Source organism: Salarias fasciatus, chromosome 4 (genome assembly GCF_902148845.1).
Source record: "Salarias fasciatus chromosome 4, fSalaFa1.1, whole genome shotgun sequence".
Taxonomy (NCBI): domain Eukaryota; kingdom Metazoa; phylum Chordata; class Actinopteri; order Blenniiformes; family Blenniidae; genus Salarias; species Salarias fasciatus.
In genome coordinates this window covers 22,103,673-22,116,686 of record NC_043748.1, presented here as the reverse complement: position 1 = coordinate 22,116,686, position 13,014 = coordinate 22,103,673, and the positions used below count along the sequence as shown (strand labels likewise).

The following is a 13,014-nucleotide window of genomic DNA, read 5'->3' as shown; positions in this document are numbered from 1 at the left end:
GATTAATAGGCGCACAGTCAATGAATGGCTTTTATTAAAAAAAATGTCATACATGGCGCGCACCACATTTTAAGGTGCATAGGATGTATAGAATAGTATGAGCGAAATACATATTGGCAGTCTAGGTGGTTACATTCTCGGTTGAAATGTGTGAGTAAAGCGACATATCAGAGCCAGTCTGACTGAGGATCGCTCCTCTTCACGGATGCAGCTCAGAGCGGCCACGACTGGTCGAACTCGCTCGGTCACCGGGGTTCAGCCAGCTGCCGTCTCCTGAGTGAAGTGCTCCACCGACAGCTCAGCCGCTCCCGGCGTCCCGGCGGGCGGGCTGCCGGGCGGGGGCTGGCCGTTCTCGGAGGTGCAGCGTGCAGGCTGCCGCCCGGCGTCCAGCCGCTTCCCACGCCGGCCGGCTGTGCAGCTGCACGCCGTGCTCCGCGGTTGGGAGAGTGGAGAATGTGCCTGAAGCTTCATGTTTGCCGTTCTGTTTGAACTAGCTAGCTTAGCAGCTTAGCAAGCAGGGGTTGTTTGCTCATGTGATCAGGGTGATTACCGTAATACCCGCAAAAAAGGCGCATCGAATTATAAGGCGCTCTGTTGGGTTTTGAGAAAATTAGAGGCTTTTACGTGCGCCTTAAAGTGCGGAAAATACAGTACTAGAGACGTAAAGCCTTCACTGGCAGGGAGAATAAGTGGAACTGTTCTATTCCGAACATCAGAATCCGTGTCGGTCGGACCCTACTCCGAAGCTCTGCCACTTAAAACCCAATGCCTGAAACACATACTGTACGTGACTGCACGTTTATATACCTTCACAACCTATGCAAACAGCGCAGAAACCTCTTGAAGCACACATTGAAAGAACGTCACCAGCTGCAATCTAAGAATTCCACGCCTACCTCCGCCCGTGTTAATACCTAGCCTTTATTTGAAAGCTAAAAGCCTGAAAACAAGAAGACGAGAGTCTCTGAAAAGGAGTGTGTGTCTATCGCTATGGTGCTGTAGAACGTGGAGTGTGTGTGTGCGTGTGTGTGTGTGTGCACACGGGGAGGGGAGGACCAGGTTTGAACAGAAACAAACAGAAAGAACCCAAATAAGCAAATACAAAAGGAAGAAAAAAAAAAAAGATCATTGACATTTTGTTCGGTAAAAACAGTAGGATAAATACACAATGAGTCCATTTCATTCCATCTGTGGTTTCCTTTGTTTAGTTTTTTTTTTTTTTTTTTTTTTGTCTTTTTCGGCTTAAAGGCTCAGTCACATTGGACCAATCAGTCAATACCCCCTCAGGGGCTACAGAATATGCAGTGTTACTTAAAAAGAACATTCTACTAGAAAATGGTAGTTGCTATTGTACATAAAGAGTTTAAGCCATACACTCAGAACCATGACCAGAACAGTATGAAAGAGAGAGGCTTCATTTAAAAATTGCTACAGTCATTTTTTTTTTTTCACCATCTCATTTGTTTATTTTTTAAAATCTTTTCCAACAATCTCGCTCTCCTTTTCTTCTTCTAAGCCATCTAACCCAACTGGAGAGAAAACAAACGACAGGTAAGGGGGAGGGTTGCGGGGAAAAGGTGCATTCGGGGGGAAGAGGAGAGACTTATACGTTACCTGCCAGAAAACTATCAGTCTTATCAGAAATGGAGTAGTACGGCGGCTGGCTGTCGCTGGCGTCCTGCTGCTCCTGCCGGGGCTCCAGCGGGTCCTCGTCCTCGTCGTCCTCCGCCGCCATCTTCCCCCCCAGCAGGTAGTGCTGGTCGTCCAGGTGCTTGTCTCCCGGGTGGCCCAGAGGCATCAGGTCCACGGGCCGGCCCAGCAGGTCGTCTGCGTGGGCGGTGGCGGCGGCCGGCGGCAGCGTCAGCTCCTTGATGAGGGAGGGGTCCTTGGCCTCGTCGGGCAGCTGCTCCTCGTTCTCCAGGGAGAAGATGCCGGGGCTCTTCCCGCAGCTCTCCGCCATGGAGTGGGCGTTGGAGTTGGACGTGGTGCAGTCGAAGCCGTAGGACGCCACGGAGTTGGCGGACTGCGGCGTGGCTCCGCCCCCGTCCTCCTCGCCCTCGCCGGCGGGGGCGTCGCCGGCCTCCTCGTCCTCCTCCAGAGCGGGCAGGTTGTGGGCAGGAGGGGGGCTCTCGAAGCCGGCGCTCTCGTCCATCGTCATGGGGGCGTCGGGGTCGTTGATCTGCATCTCGCCCTCCGTGTCGCTGGCCTCATCTCCGGAGGAGGAGGGGGACGACGGGACGGACGCCGGGGCAGTCGGGGGTCCGGTTCCCAGCACCTCGTCGGCGGGGAGCGTCTCGGCCTCCTCCTCTTCTCCGTCCCCTTTCTCCAGGTGGATCCCCAGGTCCTGCTCCATGTCGGGCTGGACGGACGCCGGCACCGGCGTCTGCTGCTTGTCGGACCGGGACTCCACCCCCGAGCTGCTGTCGTAGTCGCGGAGGTCCTCGGGCGTGCTCGTCTCGCTGCCGCTGTGGGCGGCCAGAGCCGCGCCGCTCAGCGTGCTGGACTGAGACATGCCGACCGCCGGCGCCGCCAGCAGACCGTGGCCCTCGTCGGACGCCGGGTCCTTCATCTGCTCGTGTGAGGACCGGCGGTCCTGCGGGTCCTGCTCCGACTGCGGGGCGAAGGACGGAGCGCCGCTGTCCAAACAGGCCTGCGCTGGAGACTGAGTGGGCGTCTCCGACTCGGCGGCGCCGTGGTCGGACAGCGGGCTGGGGGAGGAGGCGCAGAGCAGCGAGGCCGGCTGAGCCCAGGGGTCGGCAAAGGGGTTGGACTGACCCCAGGACGAGGCCGGAGGGACGGCCGGAGCGGCGCCGGAGCGGTTCAGGTTGTCCAGACGCTCCTCTTCGTTGAAGTCGTCCTCGTCGGCGTTGCCGCAGCTCTCCGTCACGCCCTCACTCTGCATCTCCACGTCCTCGTCCTCCTCCTCCTGGTCCTGGTATGCTTTGTGAGGCTCCTCCACTCTCTCCGAGCTCAGGTCCATGTCGTCCACGCGCTCGTCGTCCTCGTCCTCCTCTTCCTCGTTGGCGAGCGTCTCCACGTTGGGGGAGCCCATGAAGTTGCCGTCGCCGTCTGAGCCGCGCAGGCTGGTGTCCACCAGCGCGTCGGAGCTCTGGGTGCCCTCCAGGATGGCGGTGTGCTGGGTGCTGCTGAGGTCCGACACCCCCTGCTGGCGGCTGCTGGTGCAGCTGCTCACGTCCTCGGAGTCCATGCCCGACAGGAAGTCGTCCCCGTGCCACCCGGCCGAGCCGCTGAACGCCGAGGACCGGGCCTGGAGCTCCTCAGACGGCTGAGACGTGCTCATGTCGGTGATCACGGACGAAGGCTGATGACCGAGCCTCCTCTGCTCCTCGTCTTCATCGTCCTCCTCCTCATCATCATCTTCATTGATCTCCTGATCAGCCTTTTCCACGGCCTCCTCCTTGTCACTGGGGGAAATCAGTCCTCTGGGGCTGAACTCCTCCCGGGGTGAGGAGCCCATCAGGTTGGGTTGCGCCATAACGTCAAAGGCCACTGGAGCAGTGCAGGTAGGCATCAACAGGTTCTCCTCCTCCTCCTCCTCCTCCTCCTCTTCCTCCTGCTCCTCCTCCTCCCTCGTCTCCGCTCCTCCAAACTGCTGGTAAAGGTCCTTCTGCTGGTCTGCCTGGTACTGAGGGGCACTGAATGGATCAGAAGGAGCCACGACCTGGTTCTGGTCCCAGAGATCCGGCTGGGCGTGCATGTCCAGCAGGGAGGAGGCGCTCTCCGGTTCCCTGACGGGTGAGGCCAGGCCGGGGGGGGAGCTGGGGGGAGACATCACTGTGGTTCCCAGGGACGGAACAGACGTTTCGAATTTCAGCGGATCCATGTGAGCCGACATCTGAAGGTGAGGTGCTTCATGGACCGGTTCTGGCTCCTGTTCTGGCTCTGCCGACGGCTGAGGCGGGACTGCTACCACAGGTTCAGGAGACATTTCTCTGACGGGTTCAGGTGTTGGTTCTCGAACAGGTTCAGGTGTTGGTTCTCGAACAGGTTCAGGTGTTGGTTCTCGAACAGGTTCTGGAGACATCTCTCTGACTGGTTCTGGTGTTGGTTCTCGAACAGGTTCTGGAGTGGGTACTCTTACAGGTTCTGGAGTTGGTTCTCGTGGGGGTTCTGGACTCGGCTCACGCACTGCAGGCAGGACCGGTTCTGGGGCAGCTTCCACAGCGGGAGCAGGGGTCTCTACTGGTTCTGGTTCCTCTGGTCCAGCCATGACGGCGGCGGCGGTAGCAATGGCGGCGGCGGCGGCCACCGCAGCAGCGATCTCCTTCTCGGGCTCGGCAGCCGCGGCGGCTTTGGGGCCACGTTTGACCGGAGTGGGGGTGCTGCTTCCCACGGTCTTCTTGGGGCTGGAGGTCTTGGCCTTGGAGACGGGGGTCTTGGCGGGCGTGGCCTTGCTCTCCTGGGGTTTGGAGCGGTTGGGCGTTTTTGTGTCTGCAGGCTTACTGGGAGGCTTTTTGGCAGTGGCTTCGGCTTTTGAGGCCGACTTGGGGGTCTCGGGCTTTGCCGACTTCGTTGTGGAGGAAGGTCGAGTGAGGGGGGAGTCTGCCGGCTTTCTGGCAGCGGGTTTGGTAACATCTAGAAAAACAAAAGGACAACAAATCACGCTGCATGTCAGTGACTTCTACACTAAAGCAAACCACAGCATCGAATTGTTCCCCGTTTCCACAATGTTGCCTTGTAAATGTGACATTTTTCTGAAGCAGAAATGATGGACTTTCACTTGAAGCTTTTTCATTTTAACAGGATCTGAGGGACAAACTGCCTAACAGCTTTGGGCCTCACAAGAGTGTAAAGAATTTGTTTGCAGTGATTATCTGAGTGTAACATTAAAGTCAGTTCAATGATCTGTTTCCTCATTTTGGACGGCGTGCGGTCGACCCGGGGTAAACAGAGGAGCCGGGGAGAAACGGTGGCGTCTCAGAACGGCTGTAATTCAGGGAGTGATCTAATGTGGAAGGAGGCAGAGCTACAACAAAGTGGCTGTTCAAGCTGGAATCAGACTGGCGAGTGGGAGTCGACCTTCACGTTAAGCTCCAGACGGTTCATTCTACTCTTAATCACAGTGATCTGCAGCTCCGCACTCCAATTTCAGTTTTCTGTTCCATTTTCTTGAGTCTATGCAGGATGTCCGACTCTACGTCTGCCTACCTTTCTTCACAGGGGCTGCGCTCCGGGATGCTTGCGACGCCGGGGCTTTACCAGCAGAGGGGGTCGTGGAGGCTGATTTGGTGGCAGCGGCCTTGGCAGTGGAGGCGGTGGAGGGGGTTTTGGGGGTGGCAGGTTTGGCTGTGGCTGTGGAGCTCTTGGCAGTGCTGGCAGTGGGCGGCCGAGTTGAACCTGTGGCGGGACGAGTCGACGCCGTGGTGCCGGTCGACGGCCTGGAGGGAGACAGCAGAGGTCAGACAGTCCTGAGCTGGAGGTCAAACGTCACAAACCCCCGAGCCTCATCCGGACTGATCCCACAACTTAGGAGAACATACGGAGTGACGATAAACCGGAGCTGACTGCAGCGTTTGAGTTCCGAGCCGGTCGCGTCTCGGGGCGAACGCCGCGTGCCACCCTGCCTGTGCGCCCATCAACCCTCCGCCGCACGACGCCCCGAGTGGCTGTGACAGGGTGCAGCCGGGTGCAGCACGGTGACAGGCCGCCATTAGTCACAGCTGCTGCCACGGGGCGCCGTGCGCGCTCACAAGCAGCACAAACACACAAGACTCAACCAACACGCTCTTAAAGAGGCCGGGCTGAGTGGCAGCAGCTCAAAATCCAACGAAGGAACAGGTTCACACACTCGGGTCACGTCTGACGACTGCCCCACCCGGAGGAAGAGGGCAAAACTGACAATCTTCATTAGCTTCCATCTGAAACCGCTGAGTGCCGAACACAGTTTCCTTTATTCAAGGTGGACTCCTGAAGCGGCACTGTGAACTTCTGATGCCGTGACCCATTAAAAATCAGGAAATCTTGTTTATATACAATAAAAGAGTCCATCTCAATGTGGAAAATTAGCATAAGAGCCCAAAAACACCGAGGGTTCATCCAAGCAGGACTAAAAATGAGAGGAAAAAGAAACATCTTTACAGCCAACATGAAAAGACAAAAAAAAAAAAAAAAATCAAGATAAGGGCAAATGGAAACAAATTCACCCTCACATCATGTGTAAACAAACTTGAAGTTCATGCTGTCCAGACCAGGTCAGTTCTGGACCGCGGGCCAGATGTTTGACACCACACATAATCAGGCTACAATTTACAGAGAGAGATCGGAGTCAATATATCCACTTTACTGTTATTACTGCGTGGAGGGACAGTATTTATCTGCCCCTGCGCAGCGCTTAACGCTCATTCACCAACACGCCAGACAACACAGCCAATAAACGGGTTTTAATTAAAGAGGAGCGACCATCTCTCAGGCTCCGAGCGTGAAGGAAACAAACTCACTGTCTGCAAGTCCTGCATTCTGGCTCACTTCGAGATATTCTGCATTTTCAAATGCGTGTGTTCATGACGGCAGGTGAAATCTGATGTTTGACGCACTGGAAACAACAATTCTGGCGTTTTTATTTCATCGTGACCCTAACCCTAACCGAGGTTTTACTAAAACATGACATTGTCAGGACATTACAAGTGTAAAGATCTGAATTTCTTTTGATCAAAATCAGAATTTAAACATGGTTCCCCACCCAGGACAGAGATAAAGACGCTCTTCGTCGGCCTGTCATGAGAGTGAAAATGCTGACCTGATATTTAAGCTTGACGTTGGGATGGAATATAAAACATATAAAGAGGAGCGGACACAACACAACCCTGAGAGCCGAGCTGAGATATCGGTGATGTTGCCACCACAGCGAGCTCACTGGTTCCTATCAGACTCGCCTCAAAGCCATGCTGTCAGGGCGAGTCTGGACAGACCATAATAACTCATTATGAGAGACGGTTGTTCAATCTTTCACTGCACTGTGCAGCAGAAGGTTTCACTGAAACTGGCTTCATGAGGAGATTCTAGTAACTTTCAGTTGTAATTGTTTTGGTTTTATTAAAATAGATATTTCCATGATTTTCGCCGTCATTATGCTGCTGTTTCACGATGGAACTGGACTGTACGTGATCCCCGAGTGACAACAGGCCCAGGCTGAGGGAACTCTTCTAAAAACCCAAAGCAAACCGCCCCGAGGGGCAGGAAGTGAGTCACGCTGGAGTCCAGAGAGGCTTCCTAACCCCACTCGACCCGGCCCCGTCCCCGTCCCCGGCCCCGGCGTCCCGGCGCTCGCTCCGTACCCAGGAGGAAGCCCCCGTCGGGGCAGATGCGTCAGCCGGCCGGCCGGCCGCTCTGTCACATCTGAGCGGAGTAACCTACATGGAGCCGTGCTGACAGCGGCGCTCTCCTCCGGGTCCACGCCGCACCGTCTGCCTGTTTCTAAATAAAGAACCGAGCCCGTTCTGTCAGAAAGAGGGCGGGCGGGCGGGCGGCGGGGGGAGCGGGGACCACGTTAATCTTTAATACTGAAAAGAGAACAGAAATATCTGCTTCCAGAGCAGAGCGGCGAAGGCGTGCGCCGCTGTTCTCAAGCTTCCCCGTGCACGGGAGTACGAGCGGTTAACGTGAAATGAGATTAACGGCAGTCACTCTGCAGGGGTGTGGTCGCTTCACTAACCAGCTTTCAGAGAGTGAAAGGTGTGTGAGTGGTAATGAGGCTGCCGGATCACGTCCGGACCGTTTTACAGAAAGAAAAAAACCCTGCGGCTAAAGAAAAGTGCTGACGGAGTCATCTGTGACGCATTGATTTAGAGCGCCTGGCGGAGGCTGTGTTTACCGGAAAACCAGAGCGCCGAGAAGTGCTGATCAGGAAAGCTGCAAATGTTCATGTGACAAAGAAAACTCCTCGGAGGATTCTGAACAGGGAGAGAAGAAAGAAGTGAAGCGCTTCGGACGCTGAGAGATCTTCTGAGACGTGGAACTCCCACCAAATAAAGTCTGAACAAAATGACATTAAGCTGGAAAATGAAAAGATGGCGGTGGAAGACGCCAGTCTGAGGTAAAAGATGAAGCTTACAGGCGGAGGAGGAAAACAGAGAGTGGCTTTAGAGATGAAGTATGTTAATGTGAGAACGTTCCCAATAATCCCTCTGATAACAGGAGCATGGATAATCCGAAAAGGCTCACAAGAGGAAGTTTACTGACAAGTGATGCTCTGTGTCCACGTTACAGGAAATACTGCGTCTGCTTTGATTTGGAGCAAAAGGAGGAGACGGCCGAGCTTTGATTTGACTTATTATTGGACACATGTGTTTTATATTGAAGAACAGTGGGACAGAACTTTAATAACACACTCTACTCCTGGTCATGACCCATTTTTTGCAGAAGCAAACGGAAAAACACTGAAGAAATAATCATTTTGTATGAATATTACAGAAATGACCAGAGACCACAGGATAGCATGAGAGAGAGGGGGAGGGAGAGAGAGAGAGACTTACTAAATCATAGTCTGTCTCAGAAATGTTAAAAACGCAGAGTTAGTAACTATATTTAGCATTTTCCAATGTTTTCAGTGGAACTGTCTATCCTAAAAACCAGATCCATCTATTTGGTCATTGTTTTGGCAGACCTTTTTAAAAACACTGAAAACAGAGACTACTCTTTCTATTTGAGGTTTTTCTAGTTACTCTTCTTTAGGTTTCACTTTCACCAGCAGGATGACAGTGAACGTCTCACACTGCGAGCGGCAGGTTCATCTTCATCCAACAGCCTGAGCCGAACGTCGCTGTGCAGCGATTTGTTGTTTCAGTGACCGTCGGCTCTGAAACCAGCGAGTCCAGGAGGATGTGGACCGGAACCAGGATTCAGCCTGAGCTCGATGGCTGACAAACCTGTGGAAGCCGTCGTCGTCCGGCAGCTGGGAGTCAGTTACAGCATCACTGCAGCTCCCTGTTTAGCTGGAACATGGCTGCCTGCTGGAGCTGCTTTGTGAGAGTGTAACAAGAGTCCGATTTAAATAATGAGACGAAGAAAAAAAAAAAAAAGGGTCAATGGAGCAAATGAGTTAGCAAGAGCAGAGCGAGCACGAGGACAGACGGCTTCCCTGCAGCGCACTGAAGACGAGGCCGCGTTAATTAAACGGCGGAACTACGGAGGCGGGGCCGTCAGCCGTTAAATGAGCCGATCGGAGCTCAGTCAGGTATTTCCAATCAGCCGGGGGGAGCGAGGAGGGGCTGGGGAGCCGGGAGGAGCCCGATACTGAACACATGGGAGGTGATTCTGCTGAGGAGAATGGCGTCACCGACTCCAGTGAAAATGACTCCAAGACATTTAAACGTAGAAGTTTGTGAAATAATTCATACCATTTCTGCTTCCAGACTCAGTGGAATCTACTGTCAAGAGAAGGTTGTCCTCTGAACAGTAATATCAGTGTTTCCAGGCTGACATGAAGTGCTGAAAAAAGGACTGAATTGTGAAGAGAAACTCTAAATGTCCTAAATAATTCAAGTCACAGAATGTTTTTCTAATGAAAGATTCCATCTGTTTTTTGTTTTTTATCTCGGTTCTTGATGGATGTGGTGAATTCCTCGGTAAACTGTGTCTTTGTGGTTCTCTACCGTTTAATGATGGAAACAAATTGTGAACCAACTAATAAAACAGTGGATTCAGCTGTGACCAACTGCCCTGCTGAGGAGGAACCAGGCATTTCAATATCACTTATTTCTTTCCAATAAATATCTGTGTGTGATGTTGAGAGACACGCCTCCTTTTACCCCCCCCCCCCCCCCCCACCACCATTATCCCCACCTAATCCATTTAGTAATTGCCCCTCTGCAGCTGCACGGCGGCGGGCGGCGCGTCTCCGAGCCGCTGGCCACACCCAGAGCAGGACGGGAGATTTACGGTCCGCGGCGCTGGACGGCCGGGTCCCGGAGTCCGGGGCGGCGCCGCTCGCCGTCAGCCCATTACGTCGGCGGTAATTTGCCAGATCATGAGGAGGGCCGGGTCGCATCCAATCCACTCCCGTAAAAATTTGTCCTCCCACAGGGACGGGTAGAGAGGAGGAGAGCGTGACTAATGTGGGAACGCTGGCGGCAGCGGCGGAGTGGGAGCAAGGCCTCCTGATGGCCCCGGAATCACGCCGCCGCCGCGTCCCAGGTCCAGCACTGAGGAGCCGGTGCCCTTTGTCTGTCCTCCAACACCAAAGGGCAACGCGCTCCTTTGTGTGAGCGGCGCCGGCCGCCCCGCCTCCCTCTGCACGGCGGCGGCAATGGGAGCCCAGCGGGGGCCGCATGACTTATTCAAGCATGCAGCCTCCACACTCCACCGCGCCGCCACCATCTTTGTCTTACTTCACTTTGCTGCATCCGCTCGTCACGTGCGCGCCGACCACGTGCGCGGCCAGGCAGCCAGCATGCGTGTCTGCCTCCCCTCCCCCTTCACCTCGCCGTCGTACCGGTGAGACCAACGCGCTCTGAATCCTAATTGCGGGCTGCTCCTTCACGTGCGCGCGTATGAGCGCGCGGGTACGGTGAGCCGCGGCGCCGGGCAGCTCGAAGGCTTCGAACCCGACTGTCAATGCTCTGAAAGACTGGAGGGTCGTCTCTGACGCTGCTCGACCGAGAAAAACGCAAACCAGTTAATATTGATGCGCAGGAGCTGGGACATAACGTACCGACGTGCACTGCGGCGCGGCAGAGCGTTCCTCTGGAACGCCTCCCCTCACAGGCTGCCGGAGCTCGTGGTAAAGGACGGAAAAAAACATGGACCTGAGCCTGTATCAGCGACTGTATTGAGTAAAGTGCGTGTTTCACACTGAGCGGAGCTCACTGCAGCTCTGCAGCTGCCTCGGCAGAGCTGGGATTCGAACCAGGCTCCCCCACGCTCCAGGTCGAGCCATAACCCCATGTTCCACCCAAGGCAGGACTGACATTTCACACGCCTGTTCATCAAAGTCTCCATTTCTCTCGTTAGACGCCACGAACGGCCGACTCGCGGAGCGTGAACAATGCGTCACTTTCAACTGGACGGCCCGGCGACCCGCCGCTCGTTCCGAAAAACAAGGAGCTTCTTCTCCATCGGAGGAGTGCTCTCTCTCTTCTCACTCCAATCACCGAGAAGGAAAATAAAAGAGAGAAAAACAAAGGATGATTTCCAACAGGAAGCCACTTGCGGCAGCCGCTATGAAGCCCAATCCAATTTAGCTGAAACCAGCGGCTGAATGGGGGAAACAACATTCGTGAGTGGGCTGGAATTAGATCGCTGTCACCGAGCGAGCCTGCGTTTGGTCTGCACTTGTGCTTGCCTGATAACTGGAACCAACACAGAGTGGAATTAAATCATCCGGGGCCTCGGAATAAACCCGGTGCCCCGCAGCTCTCCAACTCCGCTGATGGCCGCCGTGAATGAAGCACCGGGTGAGGTAGGGAAAGGGCAAAATCTAATTAAAGCTGAAATTTATGGGCCTGTCGAAGCAGATCTCGCATGCAAGCGCTGATGTACACACACACACACACACACACACACACTGAACAGAGTGCTCCCACTCAGAGTACATGGAGATGTCAGAGGAGACAATCATCAGTAAAAGCCCCCCACCCCCCCGTCAGAGGCAGGTCTGCAGCAGCCCTTCCCGGAGCTTCAGACTCCAGTAACACAAAGCTAACAGCACTGATCATCCAGCTGAGCTGCCTGGACGCTGCGTCCACAGCACGAGTGGCGAGGAGGAGAAACGACACACCTCCCGCTCAATAGACAGGGGAGTGAGCGAGCGAGTGAGCGAGCGAGTGAGGCCGGGGGGAGTGTGAGCGTCAGATACAGGGAGTAAAGGCAAGGTAGCAGAAAGAACTCAAAACTCTTCCTACTGGCAAACGGACGATCGGAGAGGCGCCCGCCTCAGAAAGCTGCAAACGCTTTAAAAAATCCACAACAGGAAGTCCTTTAGAGTGAGGTTCAGACGGAGGGCACAGGCTGAAAAAAGGGTTTTTGGACATTTCATTATCATATATAGTGCTTTTTTGTTGAGATTATTGATATTCATTTTCTGTCATAATTCTTTGGTTTTTGCAAAAAATAGACATTTTAATCGTGTTTTCTTTGTGTCACAACAAAGACAAGCCTCTATTAATGATAAAACTGGACTGAACAGACCCGTGTTCGACACCGCTGATGTGAACCAGCAGATTTCCAGCTCTAGAAGAGCTAAAGTACCATCAAATGCCTCCCCTCCCTGCACTCCTGATAAAGTAACAGGACGGTTGTGAAAAGCTCCGTGGTCAGCCTCCCGCCCGGCGCCGGTCATTACCACCGTGTCCTTCAGTAATTCTTTTTAATGAGCTGTTTGCACATCTACCATTGTATAAAGCTGTAATCTGAGCATAATCTCCACAATCCAACTGCTCCCCGTGGCACATGGAGGGAGGGGGAGGGGCCGGCACCTTGCAGGGCAGGTGGAGGAAAGCAGCTGGCGAGGACGTCTGTGCTGGAGGAGGCGTATGTTAGCACAGTGTCCCTGCTTTAAACACTGAAATTAGGACCAATCTACGGTCCCTTGGCTCTTCCTCGGGTGTGACCCTGGTCTGTTCCTCACTGTAATACTAAACAGCAAATGGTTTTGGACTTTGTGGGTTGTTCAGGGATCACAGGCTCAATTCTGACTAATCAATTCATTAGTGACTCTCGGTGTGTCATTGTTTTCCTGCTTTGCTTTTCTTTCAACAGGTTTATCACGAATGTTCCGGTCTGCTTGACTTACTGTTTCAAGCTCAACCCCGTGTCTGCTGGCAGACGTGCTCCATGGCGACAGAGCAGTCAGGAAGAAAGAGGCACTTTTTAAACTAAACAAACAAACAAACACACAATGAAGAGGCAGATGGATCAGCAGTAAGACTCCCAGCGGCCCTGGCTGATGAAAATCTGCCCCGCCTCGGACAAAGGCGTCCTTTAGCCTGCTGCCCTGGCCCGAGGCCAGCTCACCTCAGGATCCCACAGCCAGCGCAGTGTGACTCAGGTGAGGAACAC

The 13,014-nt window shown here is 54.1% G+C and overlaps 1 protein-coding gene across 2 annotated transcripts in view; it reads right to left on the bottom strand.

The window, feature by feature from the left end:
- Positions 1 to 1,073: 1,073 nt before the first annotated feature.
- Positions 1,074 to 13,014, bottom strand: part of prr36b (proline rich 36b) — a 32,467-nt gene continuing 20,526 nt past the window's right edge. Inside the window, exons 4-6 of one of the 2 annotated variants that reach the window (XM_030089536.1) lie at positions 5,170 to 5,399; positions 4,051 to 4,596; positions 1,074 to 3,978 (exon numbers count right to left, since the gene is read on the bottom strand). In XM_030089536.1, the coding sequence (XP_029945396.1) occupies positions 1,604 to 3,978; positions 4,051 to 4,596; positions 5,170 to 5,399 (3,151 nt within the window). In that variant the 3' untranslated portion in view covers positions 1,074 to 1,603. Of the gene's footprint in view, positions 4,597 to 5,169; positions 5,400 to 13,014 lie in introns of both variants that reach the window. The other variant, XM_030089535.1, reaches the window with a different exon arrangement.